This window comes from Octopus bimaculoides, chromosome 4 (assembly GCF_046866305.1).
Source record: "Octopus bimaculoides isolate indiv1 chromosome 4, ASM4686630v1, whole genome shotgun sequence".
Taxonomy (NCBI): domain Eukaryota; kingdom Metazoa; phylum Mollusca; class Cephalopoda; order Octopoda; family Octopodidae; genus Octopus; species Octopus bimaculoides.
Window position 1 is genome coordinate 119,755,103 of NC_142931.1, and position 19,302 is coordinate 119,774,404.

The following is a 19,302-nucleotide window of genomic DNA, read 5'->3' on the forward strand; positions in this document are numbered from 1 at the left end:
AAACAGCTTACATTGCTTAATAAGCAATAATTGAATAACCGAATGAAAAGGAAGGAAGAAGCAGTTATGCACTACATGTGTTTCAAAAATGTGTGGCATCTGTGATATAAGATATTAAAATTGTTACATAATTTTACCATACACTTTATCTTCAGGTGCATCTTCCTTGTCTTGTAATGTCATCTGTCATCCCAAGTTGTTGGGGGACAACACAGAATGATGATGCACCTGAAAATATGCAAACGTTTTAATGTTTCATAATATGAATCCCATATATTTTTGAAACATATGCAGTGTATAACTGCGTCTTCCTCTCCTTTCATTCACTGACAGCTATGCAACATTGCAATAATCCTTATTATTATTATTGTTGATATATATACATATATGTATATATATATATATATGTATATGCGTCTCTTTCATTGGACACGAAACTCAGCTTGCGAAGACTTATTGGAGCAAGCGAAAGCGAAATTGGGATGGCACCAGTGCCCAGCATCGCCTTTCTGGCACTTGTGCCCATGACATGTGTAAGGATTTTCGAGCGAGATCGTTGCCAGTGCTGCTGGACTGGCTCTTGTGCAGGTGGCACATAAAATACACCATTTTGAGCGTGGCCGTTGCCAGTACCGCCTGACTGACCTTCGTGCGGGTGACACGTAAAAGCACCCACTACACTCTCTGAGTGGTTGGCGTTAGGAAGGGCATCCAACTGTAGAAACTCTGCCAAATCAGACTGAAGCCTGGTGTTGCCATCTGGTTTCACCAGTCCTCAGTCAAATCGTCCAACCCATGTTAGCATGGAAAGTGGACGTTAATCGATGATGATGATGTATATATAAAAAGAATGAGATAAAGAGACCAATGGCATAAGTAAAATTATATTTTATGTAGAATGTCTTACAGCTGTTTCAGGGAAAATTCAATGTATCCCTTCATCAGAGATGGTAATAGTAGAAGATAAGGATTATTACATCTGTATGAGTAGATTTGCAGTAAGAAATGTGAGCGATGCAGTGAAGAAAAAAACAAAGAAGAAAAAGTACTTGGAGTATAGTTCCATTCCAACAGTAAATATCCATGTATAGAATCCGTGTGGTATTATGCTGTATGGAAGCCAGTGTATTTGTCTGTACAATTAGTTCTTTCATTTATTACTGAAGAGTTTGGTGTCTTAAGCTCACAACTGCTCCACCATTGTTCCTTTATAGTTAATATTTTTTTTTGTTTTTGCTGCTGTTTGTCCAGGTTGCTTTGATAGAGCAGACAGACTTATCATCAAGGTGTTTCACCCATATCCATCCCATCTTTTATTCAGACAGTGTATCTAGGACGATGTGCTATCCAATGTGTCCTTCCTTTTTATTTAAGCTGTAGGATCTGATTTGAGAAACAGTCATCTGCTATTTCTAGCAAGGTGAACATACATCATTGATTGATTTTGTATTTCTGTTTAGAAAAAGCAGTCGGCTTCAGTTGTTTTAGTGATTGCAATAGATGTAGTTAATTAGTTAATTACTAATGGTTTATGAAGGATGTCATTGTCCAGTTGAGGATAGAAGTAGTGGAGCTTTTTTTCTTCTTTTTGTTTTTGTTTTGTTTTGTTTTATTTTTTTTTTGTACATTTCAAATGAATAATGTGTGGAATTCAAAAGAAATGCTGGTGAAACTAGGTGGTATTGTTATTGTGTTGCTGGATGACCACTAGATATTGGTATTTTAAATGTGATCAGTGACTGAATAATAGAAAAAAAAACCCATCAAAACTCTGCAATTGTTTGTAATGATTCTTGGTTCTTTATGCCCATTGTATTCATATTTTGCATTCTCCGTGTCAGCCAATTCATATGAAACAATTTACGTGTGGGTAACATGAATGCATTATCAAAAATATATTTCTCTATTTTATTTATTTTTTTGTTTGTTAATTTCCACTTTTGTTTTTGTTGTTTTTATGTATGGTATGTTTATTTATTTATTTATTTATTTATTTATTTATTTTTCTCTATTGCAGAAGTGTCTGAGGGGAGAGAAACGTTAACTGAAGGAAGGCATGAGTTCAATTTTGCTTTTGATCTCCCAATGGGGTAAATTTTCTGTAAATTATTATGATTATATAAATATATGTTTTGTTAAAAAAAATTAAAAAAAAAAAAAAAAAAAAAGTCAAATAACTTTACAAAATTTAATTTTATTCTGCTTTTATCAAAACTTTGAAAATATTTCTAAAATTCTAACAACTTAAATTTTGAAAATCTTATTTGGAAAATGACCTGGTCTTGGATTGTATGCTGAAACTGAATTAGTTACATTGTGAAAGAGTTATTTTGATTGTTCCTAAATAGCTCTTCTGTAATGGCTTAACCCTTCATCAGTCAGATTACTCTGCCAAATGTAATACTTATTTATTCACACTGCTTTGAATTAATCATAGATTATCTCGTAGCGAGCAAGCTGGCAGAAACGTTAGCACGCCGGGCGAAATGCTTAGTGGTATTTCGTCTGACGTTACGTTCTGAGTTCAAATTCCGCTGAGGTTGACTTTCCCTTTCATCCTTTCGGGGTCGATAAATTAAATACCAGTTATGCACTGGGGATCGATGTAATCGACTTAATCCCTTTGTCTGTTCTTGTTTGTCCCCTCTATGTTTAGCCCTTTGTGGGCAGTAAAGAAATAAGATTATCACACCTTCCTTCCGAGCACTGCTGTAAACAGTAGAAGTGAGCTAGAATGTTAAAACTTAGTACACATGCACCGCAGAGGTCAAGGTCAATCTGTGTCAAGCAGCTTTACTCAGCATGCTTTAGCTTCGTTACTATGGCTACAATGTGGATACCTATTGATCAGACCTCATAAATGTGTGTGTGTGTGTGTGTGAGGGCACACATGTGAATGTTCATGTTTGAGTTTTATGTCCTTGGATGTATGTTGACATTTCCTGCTAACAAATTGTCTCTTAGCTGTGTGTTTTCAAAGATTAATGTTAAGCTCTCCTTTTCAAAGAACATCTGACTGCCAGACACTTCCAGTCATCTGTGTCAAGTGCTAGGTCCCAAGCTTCATCCCAGCTCTTGCATTACTCGCAAGGACTTCTTTCACTACTGTCAGGCTTTTCTTCTTCAGACATCCTTTCTTCCCAGGATCCTCTGGAGACCACTGGAGACATGGATGTAAAAGACGGAAAGGAGCAATCCTGATCCTTCTGCTGGCCAAAAAACTAACTTAGTATGAATGAGAACTCTGATCTTCTTAGTACATCCGGATTGTGACACAGTTTCTGTGCAAAATGAGATGAATCCCATACAAGTATCTTCACTAGGAGATGTTCAATCTCCTGTCTAGTGCTTGACAGTCATAGAGGAAATTAGAAAATGTGATGCTTGAGAACAACTGGATTTTGATCTTCATACTGATGTTGTGTGTTTTAGAGATTAAGAATCTCAAATTCAAAATATTGTGTATGAACAGGGACAGGTGACACTGACTTCTTTTTCAGTCCAGTCAGGTGTGAGACAAGGCTGCATACTCTCACCATTTTAATTCACACTTGTTGATTATATTATGCTGAAGCTGCTATGTCATCACATTGGACTCGCATGGACTGCACTTCACAGTAAGTTGGCGCTTATTGCTGAAGGCAAAGCAGAAATGACCAACAGCTTATACAGTATTGGTAAAAAACTTTGTTTGACCATTAGTGTTGAAAAAAAATCAAGGTAATGAGATGGGCAATGATCTATTAAGAACTCAATCTCTGTAGATGAACACCTGGAAAAATGTGAAGAATTCACATACCTTGGCAGTAACATCAGTTGTAATGGAGATGTGGAAAAAGAAGTTAGCATTAGGATTGGTAAAGCTAACAGTGCCCTTCTCAAATTCAGAAGACTGGTGCAATGAAAAAAACAAAAAACAAACATTACTTGAAAAACATGTAAGGGTAGCAACAAGAAGAGTAGCTGGCTGTAAAACAGTGCCTCAGTATATATTCATCCAGCCCAGGATAGCATGGAAAAAAAACAAGCATCTTATTCCTAATTCAGGGCTATATTCTGCCCAGCATTACTGTGATATGAATACAGTAAGGTTTACTGCAGTTTTTTTTTCCTAGTGAATATTTATCTAAATAATTTTGTAATATTTTCATATTCCAAAATATTACCTATATATATATATATATATATATATATATATATATATATATATATATATATACACACACACACACACACACATGTATTCTTGAAGTTGATAACGGGTGATGACAGAGGAAAGGTAAACATTTGTGCCTGTATATTATGTAAGCACGCCTGTTTAGAAAGATGGTAGATAGTTTTTGGTTAATTTGTTTTGGTTTTGATATAGTTTTTGTTTCTTCTTTGTAAAAATTATTTACACTTTAGGCATGTAACTTATTTCTGAATGTGAAAAATATATTATGTAAATAATATGTTCCCATACAAATTTAAACCCTCTATGTTCTTATTTCCCCTTTAGTCTACTAGGTTAGGTGAGAAATATGGTTTCTGATTTACTGTCGTGATACAGTTTACTCATCATTGCTTAACATCCGCCTTCCATGCTGGCATGGGTGGATGGTTTGACACCAGTTGGCTTAGCAGAAGACTGCACCATACTTCCATGTCTGTTTTGGCATGGTCTTTACAGCTGGATGTCCTTCCAAATGCCACCCACTTAACAGTGTGGACTGGATGCTTTTTACATGGCACCAGCACTGGCAAGGTCACCAAGTAACTTGCAAGATACTTTACTACTGGATAAAAAAAATAATAAGTCCCTTGAACATTACTGTCTCATGTCCTAGGACTGATAGTGCTGTTTACTGGGTTTCCACGACACATAAGTGACCGAGATCACAACACTCCTTGAACAGTATGCCAGTGAACTGAAAGGTACCCACTTACAGTTGAGTGAACTGAAGCAATGTGAAATGAAGTGTTTTGTTTAAGAACACACCACACCACCCAGTTAAGGAACTGAAACAACGATCTTGCAGTTGTGAGTGCAACACACTAAGCTAATGAGCCATATGCCTTCACTTACTACAAGATAGTGAGTTCAAATATAAAATATTTACTTGAAGATCAGACTATGCTTTTTATGGAAGAACTAAAAAATTAAGGTAACAAATAGGTGCAGGCGTGACATGTGATAAGAACTTCACTTCCTAATCACATGGTTCCAGGTTCAGTCCCACTGCACAGCACCTTTGGCAAGTGTCTTCTATTATAGCCTCAGGTCAGCCAAAGCCTTGTGAGTGGATTTGGTAGATGGAAACTGAAACAAGACTGTCGTGTATATATGTGTGTGTGTGTGTTTGTCCCACCACCACTTGATATCTAGTGTTGGTGTGTTTACGCTCTCACATGTATACACATTCACTCAAAATTTTAATATCATACATGTACATATACTTACATACATAGACAAATGTCTAGAATTCTGCAACATTAATTTTTAAGCATAATCAAGTTATGAAGAAGCTATCATTGTAGCCTTCACTGTCACATCTTGTTGGCTGCATTTCTTTCAAACATTACTTTCTTTCTTTCTCTCATTCATTTATCTTTTTATATGGCTTCTACCGTTTTCCACCTTTTATCTTTTTCTCTCTTACTTGTTTTAGTCATTCGACTGTGGCCATGCTGGGGCAACACCTTGAAGGGTTTTTAGTCGAAGAAATCAACTTCAGTACTTACTTACTTTTTTTAAAGTTTGGTACTTATTCTGTTGGTCTCTTTTGCTGAGCCACTAAGTTATGGAGATGTAAACAAACCAACACCAGTTGTCAAGCAGTGTCTGGCTGTGTGTGTGTATGTATGACAAATAGAAAGCCACATGCACAAACACACACACACACCACACATACACACACATGCATGCACACATTCACACATACATACATACTCACATACATGCACAGTGGGCTTCCTCACAGTTTCCATTTAGTAAATTCACTCATAAGACATTGGTTAATTTGAGACTGTAGTAGAAGATATTTTACCATAGTGCTGTGTAGTGAGATTGAACCTGAAACTGTGTGGTTACAAAGCAACCTTCTTAACAACGTGGCTATGCCAGCACCTACATTTACCACTCTTCTACTGTTTTTCAGTTATTGGACTGCAGCCATGGACTGGGGCACCAACTTCAGGGTGTTCAGTCAATCATAATGGAGCCTCACCCCATCAGTGCTTGTTTCAGTTTGGTAACTTAGTTAATCAGACTCTATTTGTCAAAGTGCTAAGTCACAGGACATAAAGCAGCAACGTATAAACAACAGTGGCTTTCAGCTATGTGGAAATTTAACATCCATGCACACGCATTATATATATATATATATATAGGGCATCCAGCTGTAGAAACTCTGCCAAATCAGATTGGAGCCTGGTGTAGCCAGCTGGTTCACCAGTCCTCAGTCAAATCGTCCAACCCATGCTAGCATGGAAAGCGGACGTTAAACGATGATGATAAATATATATATATATATATATATATATGTAAATAAAAGGGTAAACACCCCCTTTGGTCATGAATGACCATGGAATTCCACCTAGAAAGTTCCTCTTTGAGGCACAATTCTGGGTGAGGTTGTTTATGGAAGACCAACAATCATCCATGCATACCAGCCTCCCCTCTCCATGCCACCTATATTATCCAAGGGAAAGGCAAAGGCCAATACAGCTTGGCACCAGTGATGTCACAACTCATTTTTACAGCTAAATTAACTGGAACAACATGAAATAAAGTGTCTTGCTCAAGAGCACAACACATGGCCCAGTCTGGGAATCGAACTCACTACCACATGATTGTGAACCCAATGCTGTAACCATCAAGCCATATGCTTTCATATATATATATATATATATATATATATATATATATATATATATATATATATATATATATATATATATATATATATATATATATATATATATATATATATATATATATATATATATATATATATATATATATATATATATATATATATATATATATATACCGGAGTAAGCACATAAATGTGCAACAAGGCGGAAAAAAGAGTACTCAAATACCAGAGGTAAAGTAATATACTTTATTTAAAATAGCAGAAATATAACAAAAAACTGTTACTCTGAGTTTCACGTACCTGTTCATCGGGCAGTTTAAAGTATATACATATATATATATATATATATGCGAGTAAAAATAAATACAAAAAAGGTGGTTTTTTTGTATGATTGTGTATAGAGGAATATATTATTTTGTTTAAAAGAGTTCCAACACTGTCTGTTTTTTATGTTTTATTTATATTACAATATATAAAATAAAATAAAATAAAAATGGATGGCACCATGAAATAAAGTATTGAATGTAGATGAAATATTGAGTGTTCAATATAAAGGATCAAATATATAAATATAAATATATAAAGGTGACTCGAGTTTCGGGGCTATTTCCCTTCGTCATGGCCAGTATGACAGACTTTAACAGACTGTATATATATATATGCACGCACGCACACACACACACACACACACACACACACACACACAGCGGGCAAGAATCTTCTACTATAGCCCTATGATGACCACAGCCTTGTGAGTGGATTTGATAGCTGGAAACTTATGTATATATGTGTGTGTATATGTTAGCGTCTCCTTGTCTTGACGTCACCCAGTAGTTGTAAATGTGTGTCACTGTCATGCAAGCAGTGTCATTCAAATCGTCCATGAAAACACATCTGTACATGGGGGAAATATTCATCTTGCTTGGAAACAGGTGAGAGAGCTGGTGACAGGAAAGTTATTCAGTCATAGGAAACCACAGAGAATCTGCCTCAATGAATTTTGTCTGATCTATGCAAGCATGGAAAAAGGGATGTTGAAACAATTGTGATATATGCATGTATATAATATATATATATATATATATATATATATATATATAGTAATGCCTTGATATTTGAGTTAATTTGTTCTCGGAGACCACTCATAAAGCAGAGCAATAATTGCCCATGGTAGCAATGTTATAAATTGTAATTCGGTCTCAGAAAAATATTCTACCTATAAAATTTATAATAATCATAAATAAATGGCAATAAAACAACAGTAGAATGTAAAGAATATTTTATGTCAAGTAAAAAGAATGTCATGATCATTTATAATAAAAAATATTATTATTATAATCATTTTCTGAATCACTTTCACTCGCACTAGACTTGTGCACATCATCACTTGTTGTCGCGATCGTCGATACACAAGCACTCGTAGATGGACTTGTGGATCTCTTTTTTTTAAAAAAACGGACTGTCACATTAAGTTGACAGTATACAACTGCTTTACTGTAACACTGCTGCTTAAGTCTCTCTCTGAGATTTATAATTAGATCATTTCTAATTTTTGTAATTAGTGAATGTGTTTTCACTAGAAATATATATATTTGTGAGAGGTTGACAGGCATCTTCAGCCAGATGGTCATGCTACTTCAGGCTGATGATGAGCAAAGTCTCAGAAACATGTCCCTGAATGCAGACTAGGCTGGGTGGAGGTGCTTGTCTCCCCCTCACAAACATAAGGACACAGGAAATGTGTCAAGGCCGACAGGAAGCGGTCCAGCTTCCTAGGGCTAGATAGCAGCAGTATGATTCCCTTATTGGGACTGTCACATTAAGTTGACAGTATACAAGTCTAAAGTTGTTTGTTTAGAAACTTTTTTTCACTCTATATAAATTTCTTAGTAACACGAAGAAGCATTTGTTATGATGGTAGACACTTTTGCATTTTGTTCAAAATTTGGGTCTTTATATTTATTATAAAATAAAACTCATAAACCCGAGGTCCCATAAAGTGGGTCCTTGTAAAGTGACGTATTACTGTATGTATATATTGTATCTATGTCTGTTTATGTGTATGTTTATATTTGTACCTTTTCAAAAGACTGGTGTTCACCTTGGAGGTGGTACCCCAGCATGGCTACAGTCCAGTTACTGAAAACAGTGAGAAAGTAATACATGTTGAGGCCATACAACTAGACAGATAAATAAATAAATGAAAGAGTGTTCAATATTGAAGAAGCAACAGGCAAGATGCAGTTGCTAAGATTTGACCATAGCAACCAACTCCTCATAGCTTGCTTACAGTAAAAAGAAAAAAATTGATATCACACATTGCTAGTCATGATAGATAGTCACAATCTATATGAAACAAGAGATATTAATTTTATAGATTTGGATTGATGATATTTGACGAGATGTCTTGTAAGTGACTAGAGCTTGCCGATAAATCATTGCACAGATTTTCTATACTCTTGTATATAAAATATGTGATCTACAAGGAAGCTTCATGGGAAAATGCGCTGTTGTTCTGTTTTCAAAATCATATCCCATAAAGAAGAGCTACCTTGCATTATTATTATTATTATTATTATTATTATTATTATTTAGGTGGTGAGCTGGGAGAATTGTTAGCATGCTGGGTGAAATGCTTAGCAGTATTTCATTTGTTGCTACATTCTGAGTTCAAATTCTGCCGAGGTCAACTTCGCCTTTCATCCTTTTGGAGTTGATAAATTAAGTACCAGTGAAACACTGGGTCGATGTAATCGATTCAACCCCTCCCACCAAAATTGCTGCCCTTGCAGCAAAATTTGAAACCATTATTGTTATTCAGGTGGCGTGCTGGCTGAATTGTTAGCATACTGGACAAAATGTTTAGTGATATTTTGCTCATCATTGTGTTCTGAGTTCAAATTCTGTCAAGGTTGATTTCACCTTTCAGCCTTTTGGGGTTGATAAAATAAGTACTAGTTGAGTATTGAGTTGATGTAATCAACTATCCCCCTCCCACAAATTTCAGACCTTGTGCCTATAGTAGAAAGGATTATTTGAAGGCAGCGAGCTGGCGGAACCGTTAGCATGCTGGGTACAATGCTTAGCAGCATTTTGTCTGTCCTTAGGTTCTGAGTTCAAATTCTGCTGAGGTTGACTTTACCTTTCATCTTTTTGGGGTTGATGAAATAAGTACCAGTGGAACACTGAGGTCAATATAATCAACAAACCCCCTCTCCACAAATTTTTCAGGCCTTGTGCCTTTAGTAGACTGAATTATTACTATTATTATTATTAAGGTGGTGAGCTGGCAGAATCACCAGCATGTTGGGCAAAATGCTTAGCAGCATTTCGTCCATCTTTATATTCTGAGTTCAAATTCTGCTGAAGTCAGTTTTGCCTTTCATTTATTTCTTCAGGGTCGATAAATTAAGCACCAGTGAAACACTAGGATCAATGTAATCAACTTGTCCCTTTCCCCAAATTTCAGGCCTTGTGGCTATAGTAGAAAGGATTATCATTATTATCATCATTAAGGTGGTGTGCTGGCAGAGTCATTAGCACATTGGGTGAAAAGCTTAGTGGTATTTCATCTGTCGCTATGTTCTGAGTTCAAATTCCACCGAGGTCAACTTTGCCTTTCATCTTTTCAGGGTCAATAAATTAAGTACCAGTCAAGTACTGAGGTTGATGTGATTGTTTGTCCTTCTCCCTACAAAAAATCCAGGCCTTGTGCCTATAGTAGAAAGGATTATTATTATTATTATTGTACACTTATCAGGAAAGACTGTGGTCATGGTGATAAGAGATAGAAAATAACACATCCAGTTCGTCTGTTTGATCATTAAACTTGTTGATTTAATATTGATTATTAATATTGTCAAGGTCCTTGTATCTGTTTAGACAAGTTTGGTTTTGTTTGAGTGTGAAACAAATGGGTGTATTAAACACGGTGTTTGAATCAGAAACAAGCAAAAAAAAAAAAAAGAAAAGAAAAAAAAAGAGGAAGGGAAAAATATTTTAATTTAAGCCTTGTAACTACTTTATGGATGACATTTTGATTTTCATGTTAATTTCAAGGTAGATAGATAATAATGCTGTCTCGGTGAGCTAATTAATTAGGGAAAGCTCCTCCTTCCCTTCATTCTCTCGGTTTCTGTAATATCTTTACTGGTGTCTTCTATTGATTAAATCAATAATTACCAAAGTTTTTAGTAGTTATTTCAATATTAATTAGAAATATAGAAGGATTTCATACTCATTAAAGATATTATTTTACTCTTTCTAAATAGGATCTCTATGAATCTTATTGTCCTCCATTCTATTCATCTACTTTCATTTGTTGACATGGCTGTATGGTTAAAATGTTTGCTTCACAACTATGTGATTCTGGGTTCAGTTCCATGACACCTTCACCAAGTGTCTTCTACCATAGTCATCAGTTACCCAGTTTCTTGTGAATAGAACCTGTTGTGCTGACAGCATGCATATCACATTTCTTGAATGCCCAGATCCTTGGAGGTAGTAGACATTTTCTGTTACTTAGATTACCTAATTAGAAGGATGCTCTGAAAGTAAGAATATGAACTGGCTGAAGAAAGTTCAGAGAGCCATTTCTTCTGTTTGTAAGGAAAGGCCTCTCTCAGAGGGTGAATGGCAGATTGTATGATGCTTGTGTAGAAGCAGCAATGCTACATGGTGGTGAAATGTGTACTGTGAATACAGAGGACATGCAAAGACTAGTAAGAAACAAAGCTAAGCATGCTTCACTGGATGTGCAATGTCAGTGTACATATACAGCAAGGTGCAAATTTGTTTTGAGAGAAAAATAGGGCATAAGAGGCATTAGATGTAGTGTGCAAAAGAGAAGACTGTGTCGGTATGATCATGTGATGCAAATAGGTGACACTAGCTGTATAAAGATATGCCAACTTCTAAATATAGATGGAACTCATGAAAGAAGGAGACCCAGGAAGACATGGGATGAAGTAGTGAAGCCTGACTTTGGTGTTGTTGAGCTTCATGGAGGGTTTGACAAAGGACTGAGATGAATGATGATTCACTGTGCAGGAGAGGACCTGTCTATCTCAGTAAAAATGTCATAGAAGCACATTGTTAATGTCTATACTTCCACATTACATATGTTCTTGTCAAGACTTCCAAGAAACACTCACCCTTCTAACTATGGCACTATTTCTCAGCTGCTGTAACTATACAAGAACATAATTGCACATACTCCTCCTTTTTTTTTTTTTTTTTTTTTTTGAGCTACCAGTAATCCCACTTCTTGGAATCACTTCCTCTGCCACTCATCCTGTGTTCCCAACATCATCCCTTGCCACTGTATATCCACTGACAGTTCCCTTTCCCCTGAACACCCTCTCATATCTTCCACTAATGCTCCATTTTGGATTTCCATCTGTTCTCTGTTACTATGCATCTTCTCTCTCTCTCTCTCTCTCTCTCTCTCCTCCACATTTCATTTCATCTCACTATTTCTCATCTATCTACAGTTTTATTATATTGTTCTCCAACCTCACCTTATATATATATATATATATATATATATATATATATATATATATATATATATAAATGTGTATATCACACATTGTCCTTACATTCCCCGTACTTGTCTCTCTCCTTTCACCTCCTTGATTCTCTGCTCCTATTCTCTTTCTCTATTCACTTTCTTGTACCTTGAGAGTATAACCCTTTCACCTGATTTCCACTATCCTTTCTCTTGTTCCTGCTGGGATAGCCATGTATCTTGCCTCAAAGTATCATCTTTATATACATTACTGGGCTTCTTGCCCAATCTGTTCATCAAGCCTTCCTCACCATCCCTTGTCTTTCTATCATAGATCTGTCCATCACTTGCCAAACTGCAGTATTTTACTGCTGTAATTAAATGAATGCACAATGTTTCCTCATCTTTTTATGATAACCTCTTCACTTGGCATTCATCCTTCATTCTTAACATTGTCGCTCTCCACTTACATTTTACACTGATCATCTTTTTGAGCGACTAAATTATCACTCCCTCTCTCCTGAGCAACATCCTGTTGACTTGCTCCTATCGCTTTACATCTCTCTCCCCATACACTATGGTCATCTTTTCTCACACATTCTTAACAATCTACGCACCTGCATATCATTTCCCTTTCTTTCCTGCTTCCTCTGTCTGCTTTAAATTTTAAAGGGTTAAAACAAGAAATTTGTATCGAAGAATCAGGGTGACTTGGTGTCAAAAGGGTTTAGAAAATCTTCCTAAAACTTTCTTTCATAAAGAATTGGTACTCAGTCTTTTCAAAGTAAATATTTTTATATTTATATATACAGGGTATCCCAAAAGTTACCGATGAGTTTCAATTTTTAATAACTTCCTTAACCTTACAAATAAATGCATGAAATTTTAATACAATATAAAGGACTTAATGGAAATTAATATGCACAGGTCAAATTTTGCAACACCACTACATCACAAATGAAAAATGACATCACTTAAATGGCAGCCATTTTTGGCTTCGCAAAACTTGCACCATAACATCCTCAAGAGTTTCAGACTCCACTTCTCTGATTTCTCTATTGATGTTCTTCAGTTGCACCAGGGTCTCCGATTTGTTGACATAAACCCACTGTTTCAGGTATCCCTTAAGAAAAAATCTGGGCTAGTCAAGTCTGGGGAACATGAAGGCCAGTTGATATTGCTGTAGCAAGAGATTATTTTCTCTCAAAAGCATGACCATAGCAACTGCATTGTTTCTCTTGCGATATAAGCAGTTGCTCCCTCTTGCTGTAACTATGTAGGAGGTCTACTTTGAATGGCCTTCTTGTTCCCCAGACTTGACTATCCCGGATTTTTTCTTGTGGAGATACCTGAAAGAGAAGGTTTACATCAACAAACTGGAGACCCTGGTGCAACTGAAAGAGAACATCAATAGGAAAATCAGAGAAGTGGGGTCTGAAACTCTTTAGGGTGTTATGGTGCAAGTTTTGGGAAGAGCACGGGCATGTGAAGCCGAAAATGGCTGCCATTTAAGAGATGTCATTTTTCATATGTGATGTAGTGGTATTGCAAAATTTGACTTGTGCATATTAATTTGCATTATGTCCTTTATATTGTATCAAAATTTCATGCATTTATTTGTAAAGTTAAGGAAGTTATTAAAAATTGAAACCCATCAGTGACTTTTGGGACACCCTGTAGATACAATTTTTCTCTTTAAAACAGTTTATTTTTTTATTAATAATGTCTTATTAAAATTAAGGTGTGTACTGTCCATGTAATATGATTTCTGTGATGTTGGGAATGCTAGGATTCCTCAATGATATGAGTTTAGGAACTGAACCACTCTATTAGATAAAAAAGCTGACAGTTCTAAATTAATTCAGAAAGTACTTCTGCTGCTATGCATGATGCTCTTCTTAATGCTCAGTGTCAGGAATGTTTTTTTCTGTGATGAGTTAAATAAAACTTTCAAATCTGCTTTGCTTTTAATCTCTCTCTTTGATCATTTATTTTCCACCATCCCAGTCAGTTCTAAATGTCATTTTATATCTTCTTTGTCCTGTTCACATTTAGTTTGTCTACATCCATATACTCCACCACCTATTCTTATTTTAATATAAAAGTGATAGTGATTTAGGTCAAGCAGATTTGCAAGTTTCTCAGTTGTAGATATTAAAATGTCCTCCTGCATAATATTGTCTACAAATGAGACATTTATATATTTGATATTTCTTTATCTTGTTCACATTTAGTTTCATCTGCATCAGTATGCTTTGCCATTGTAATGAAAACAATGCTGATTTAGGTCAAGCATTCTTGTGCATTTCTCACATGAAAGTATTAGAATGTACTCAAGACTTTTTTTTTTTTTCAAATATTTATTTACATTTCTACTATTTCAATTATTAATAAAGCTATACTGCAAATTGTTGAAGTGACTTGTCATTTGTTAATGACTTACAGTTATATCTTTCATCATTCTATGCAATTCCAATTGAATTAGATAAACTGTGTTAAATTTAGCTTGTTTAGATACTTGCCTCCTCGTTAATTTGTAAATTTCATTTATAATTTTTAATTTCATTTTGAAATTATACTCCCAAACTTTAAACAAGAATAAAATACTCAAATGTTAATTACATTGACATTGCAACAACTATTCATATTATATCGGTATGATTCCACGTTGTTTTTACTTTTGTGTTTTTAGACTTCAGTTTCAGCTCATAGAAACTCTTAAATGACATCAGAGATGTTTGATGAGAAAGCTGATTTGTAAATCATTCATATTAACTGACAGTAGTCTTGTATCAAATAAACTTTCATGTGCACACCTTAATTATATAAGAATTAAATTACATTTTTTTTTTTTTCCCATTTACTTTGGTATTTGATCAAAATAATTTCCATACTTCATATAGAACCTGTTAAGCAGTAAGACAGGCTGGTAATTTTTGTGATAAATGGCTTAGTTAGTAATTTAAGGTGCAAATTACACATTTTATCTACATCCTGCTAAGTTTACTTCATCATCATCGTCATCATTTAATGTTGATGTTCCATACTGGTATGGGTTGGACAGTTTGACATATCTGTGGGGCCGAGGACTGCATCATGTGCCAGTGTCTGTTTTGGCTTGGATTCTGTGGTGGCTGGATACCCTTCCTAACACCAGCCACTTCACAGTGTGTATTGGATGTTGTTTTATTATTTATTTTTATGGCCACCAGCACTAGTGAGGACATCATGCAGTTTGTAAGACTACAACCCCAGTGGTGGTGGGGTGGGGTAGCGTTATTCTAGGAAATGAGGAGTTACAGCATGAAAGAAGGGAGAAGAGCAGGTTTCTTGCTGTAGATGAGCTACATAACTACTCGTGTTTTGATGAGAGGGTGAGAATAAAAATCTGAAGCTGTTGATTCATCTGGTTTACTCTTTAGATTACAGCGAAAGGAATTAGGAATCTTGAAGAATTTTAGTCTAATGAATCCACCCTCGTATTCATTCTTTTTTAACGCTTGGTACTTATTCTCTCAGTTTCTCTGGTTGAACTGCTAAGTTACTGGGATGTGAACACACCAACACTAGTTGTCATGCAATGGTAGGGAACACACACATACACACGCACACAACGAGCTTCTTTCAGTTTCCATCTACCCAATCCACTCACTAGGCTTTGGTTGGCCCCAAGCTTTAGTAGAAGACACCCAAGGTGACACTCAGTGGAACTGAACACAGAATCATGTGGTTGGAAAGCAAACTTCCTATCACACAGCCACACCTGCATCTATATATGTCTGTATGAGTGAATGTGTTTTTTTTATTCCCACCCTCTTTCTTTAAGTCTGTTTGTTGGTTGTAAATAACAGGTCATTCAAACCATGTTGTTTGTTTCTAGTTCTCCTAGTAACCATGTTTGGGTTGTTTGTAATTCAATAATCATTACTCTGCTTGGAAATAGGTGAGGGTTGGCATCTGGAAGAGCGTCTGTTCCATTGTCCTAGTCTCTTTCTTTTGACCTATCCAAATATGGAAAAGTAATTCTAAAATGATCATAGCGATGTTTATGATACAGCTGCTGCTAAGTTTTTAATGAAAATATTTGCAGCTTTTAATATTTTTTCACTATAACTTGATTATTTATATTTTATATTACAGAGGCATTGCCACATCATTTGAAGGTAAACATGGCAGCATCCGATATTGGCTAAAAGCAGAAATGGACAAACCTTGGGCTTTCAATCATAAAACCAAAAAAGCCTTTACTGTAATATCCCCAATTGATATAAACAAACCTGAATATCAGGTAGATATATTTAACTTTAGAAATATTTATAACTTCTCCTCAAATTATATATTTAAAAACTTTTTTTGAAGGTTATATATAGATTAGTTTCTAGCAAGAAACTAAAGAATATAATGCAGTGTTTATTCATGATCCAATGAGTTTCATTTTTTTGTTTTTTTTAAATGAATATATTTCAGTGTTTATATTAAATTCTAAAATTGCTGATAAGTGAGTTAGAAAAAAATGTTGGGAAATATATTTTATTGCAAAATTATGTTATGTCTGTCATCTGCTATTTTCTCTTTCTTTTTTCTTTTTTTTTCTTTTTTTTTTCTTTTTTTTTTTCTTTTCATTTTTAGAGAGTTAATATTGTGATATCTTTTCCTCCATTAAATCTAGTTATGAAACAGGAGAATCAGTTACCTGATATTTTATGTTAAGAAAGAACAAAAAAAAAAAAACATAAAATATTTATGCTGAAAATAAAATAAAGAGAAAAAAATTATGGTTTATGTAACTTTTGTAGAGCTTTATAGAAATTAGTCTTGCAAACATTCAGATAATTGAAGTGCTGCTACTCAAGCAGTAAAATAAAGTTTACCACCTAAGGATGATCTATTCTTGGTGTGTTTTTCACAGAAAAAAAACCAAACAGCTGCAACTTCAAAACATGGATGTAAGAGCTTCCAGAATTACTGAAGGTACCTGTTTCAAATCCATCAAAATTTTCAATAGAATTATTTCATTCTCAAAGTTTCCTAGTTAAAATAGTCTGCCTCTCCCATTTTTTTTTTTTTGTGTCATGTAATTTCTTTGATGCACACATATATGAAGAAATATTTTCAACCTTAGCATTTAAAGACTCTATAATTGTAATTTAAAAAAAAAAATTGTATAGTAATCATCTTACAGTTGACTGTATGGAATAAATATTTTAATAAATTTGATCGGATTTAGAAATACTATTTAATGCTCCATTGACTTTTTCAACATCATTTTTATGAAAGGCTTTTTTTTCTTCATAATTATTAATTCATAAATTGGGTTCTACAATTTAGATTTCATTCTTTTAGATTTGGTTTCATAAAGAATCTGAAAGCTTTAAATTTCTTCGATAAGTTTTCTTTGTGAGGAACATCAGTATGTTTACCGCTATAAAATTGCCCTATAAAATTGCCCTTCAAAATTATATATATGTATACATACATATGCTTATACACACATACTTGTATGTCTATATACACCTTAGAGTGCATTTTGAAATTGCCAATATCTATTATAAGCTAATAGACAGAGTTTTTTTTAACATATCTTCAATAATAGACAGTAATTTTAAATTAAAACTATAAATTAAATCATAAAAGTTATGTATAATTATGCTATTTAGCATAATTATACTCCTCAGTCTCTACAGGAATTGGTCCAATCTCCAATAACCAGTTAGTGTGTCTCGTTCTCAAGAAAGGCAAACTTTCTAATCTTACTGACTCAACACATCACTCCCACTTCCAACATTTCAAAAGTACTGTAAAGAGAAACAAAAGGATTAATAAAGAAACATAATCATTTTTATGTAGTGCTTCCCTGAGATGTATAATATATTTCAAGAGTTCTGCAAGAATAAAAATGTTGGGAAACGCTGCTGTATATGATAAATGAGCATTGTTTTAAATGATGGTAAGATGGTAAAAATTATTCAACTTTTGAAATTCCAAATTGTTGTTGATATTATAAGCTTATTTTTGTTGATAAGGAAATGGTTTCAAGTTCTCTGAAATTATTTGGTCTTCTTTCTTTATTTTTTTTTTAATTGTAAATGTATATAATTAATATAATGATTTAATAAAAATATCTTTTTTATTTGTGAATTATCTCTAAGAAACTAATTTAAACCATATACTTAAATCTTACACACACACACATGTAAATACTTTGCTGAAAAATTTATATAGGCACAGGCGTGGCTGTGTGGTAAGAAGCTTACTTCCCAACCACATGGTTCTGGATTCAGTCCCGCTGCGTGGCACTTTGGGCAAGTGTCTTCTCCTATAGCCTTGGGTCGACCAAAGCCTTGTGATTAGATTTGGTAGACGGAAACTGAGGGAAGCCCATAATTTATGTATATATTAATATTATCTTGGTTGAAAAAACTTTGATAATGTAAATATGTTAATAGTTACCAGGGTAGCAAAAATTATACGAAAACTGGGATATCATACCTGGTTAATGGGTAGAAATTCCATGTTAAAGTGATGTATTTTGAGTAGATATGAATAATAATAATAAATGGAGCAAAACGCATATGATCAATAAGTTCCTTTATATATATATATATATATATATATATATATATATATTTGTGTCTGTTCTTGTCCCCCAACCCTTACTTGACAACCAATGCTGGTATGTTTACGTCCCCGTAACTTAACGTTTCGGCAAAAGAGACTGATAGAATAAGTACCAGTCTTACAAAGAATAAGTCCTGAGGTTGATTTCTTCAACTAAAAGGCAGTGCTCCAACATGGCCACAGTCAAATGACAGAAACAAATAAAAGAATATATATATATATATATATATATATATATATATATATATAATGTATATATTCATTAATATTTAGCAGAAGTAACAGAGTAACTTAAGGTCCAAGAGTTTCATGCAT

General features: G+C 34.5%; 1 protein-coding gene across 1 annotated transcript in view; it reads left to right on the forward strand.

Annotated features, from left to right (window-relative positions):
- Positions 1 to 19,302, forward strand: part of LOC106868835 (arrestin domain-containing protein 3) — a 90,445-nt gene that overhangs the window by 38,343 nt on the left and 32,800 nt on the right. The window contains exons 2-3 of the mRNA XM_014914261.3: positions 2,018 to 2,090; positions 16,510 to 16,657. Coding sequence (XP_014769747.1) covers positions 2,018 to 2,090; positions 16,510 to 16,657 — 221 coding nt within the window. The remainder of the gene's footprint in view (positions 1 to 2,017; positions 2,091 to 16,509; positions 16,658 to 19,302) is intronic.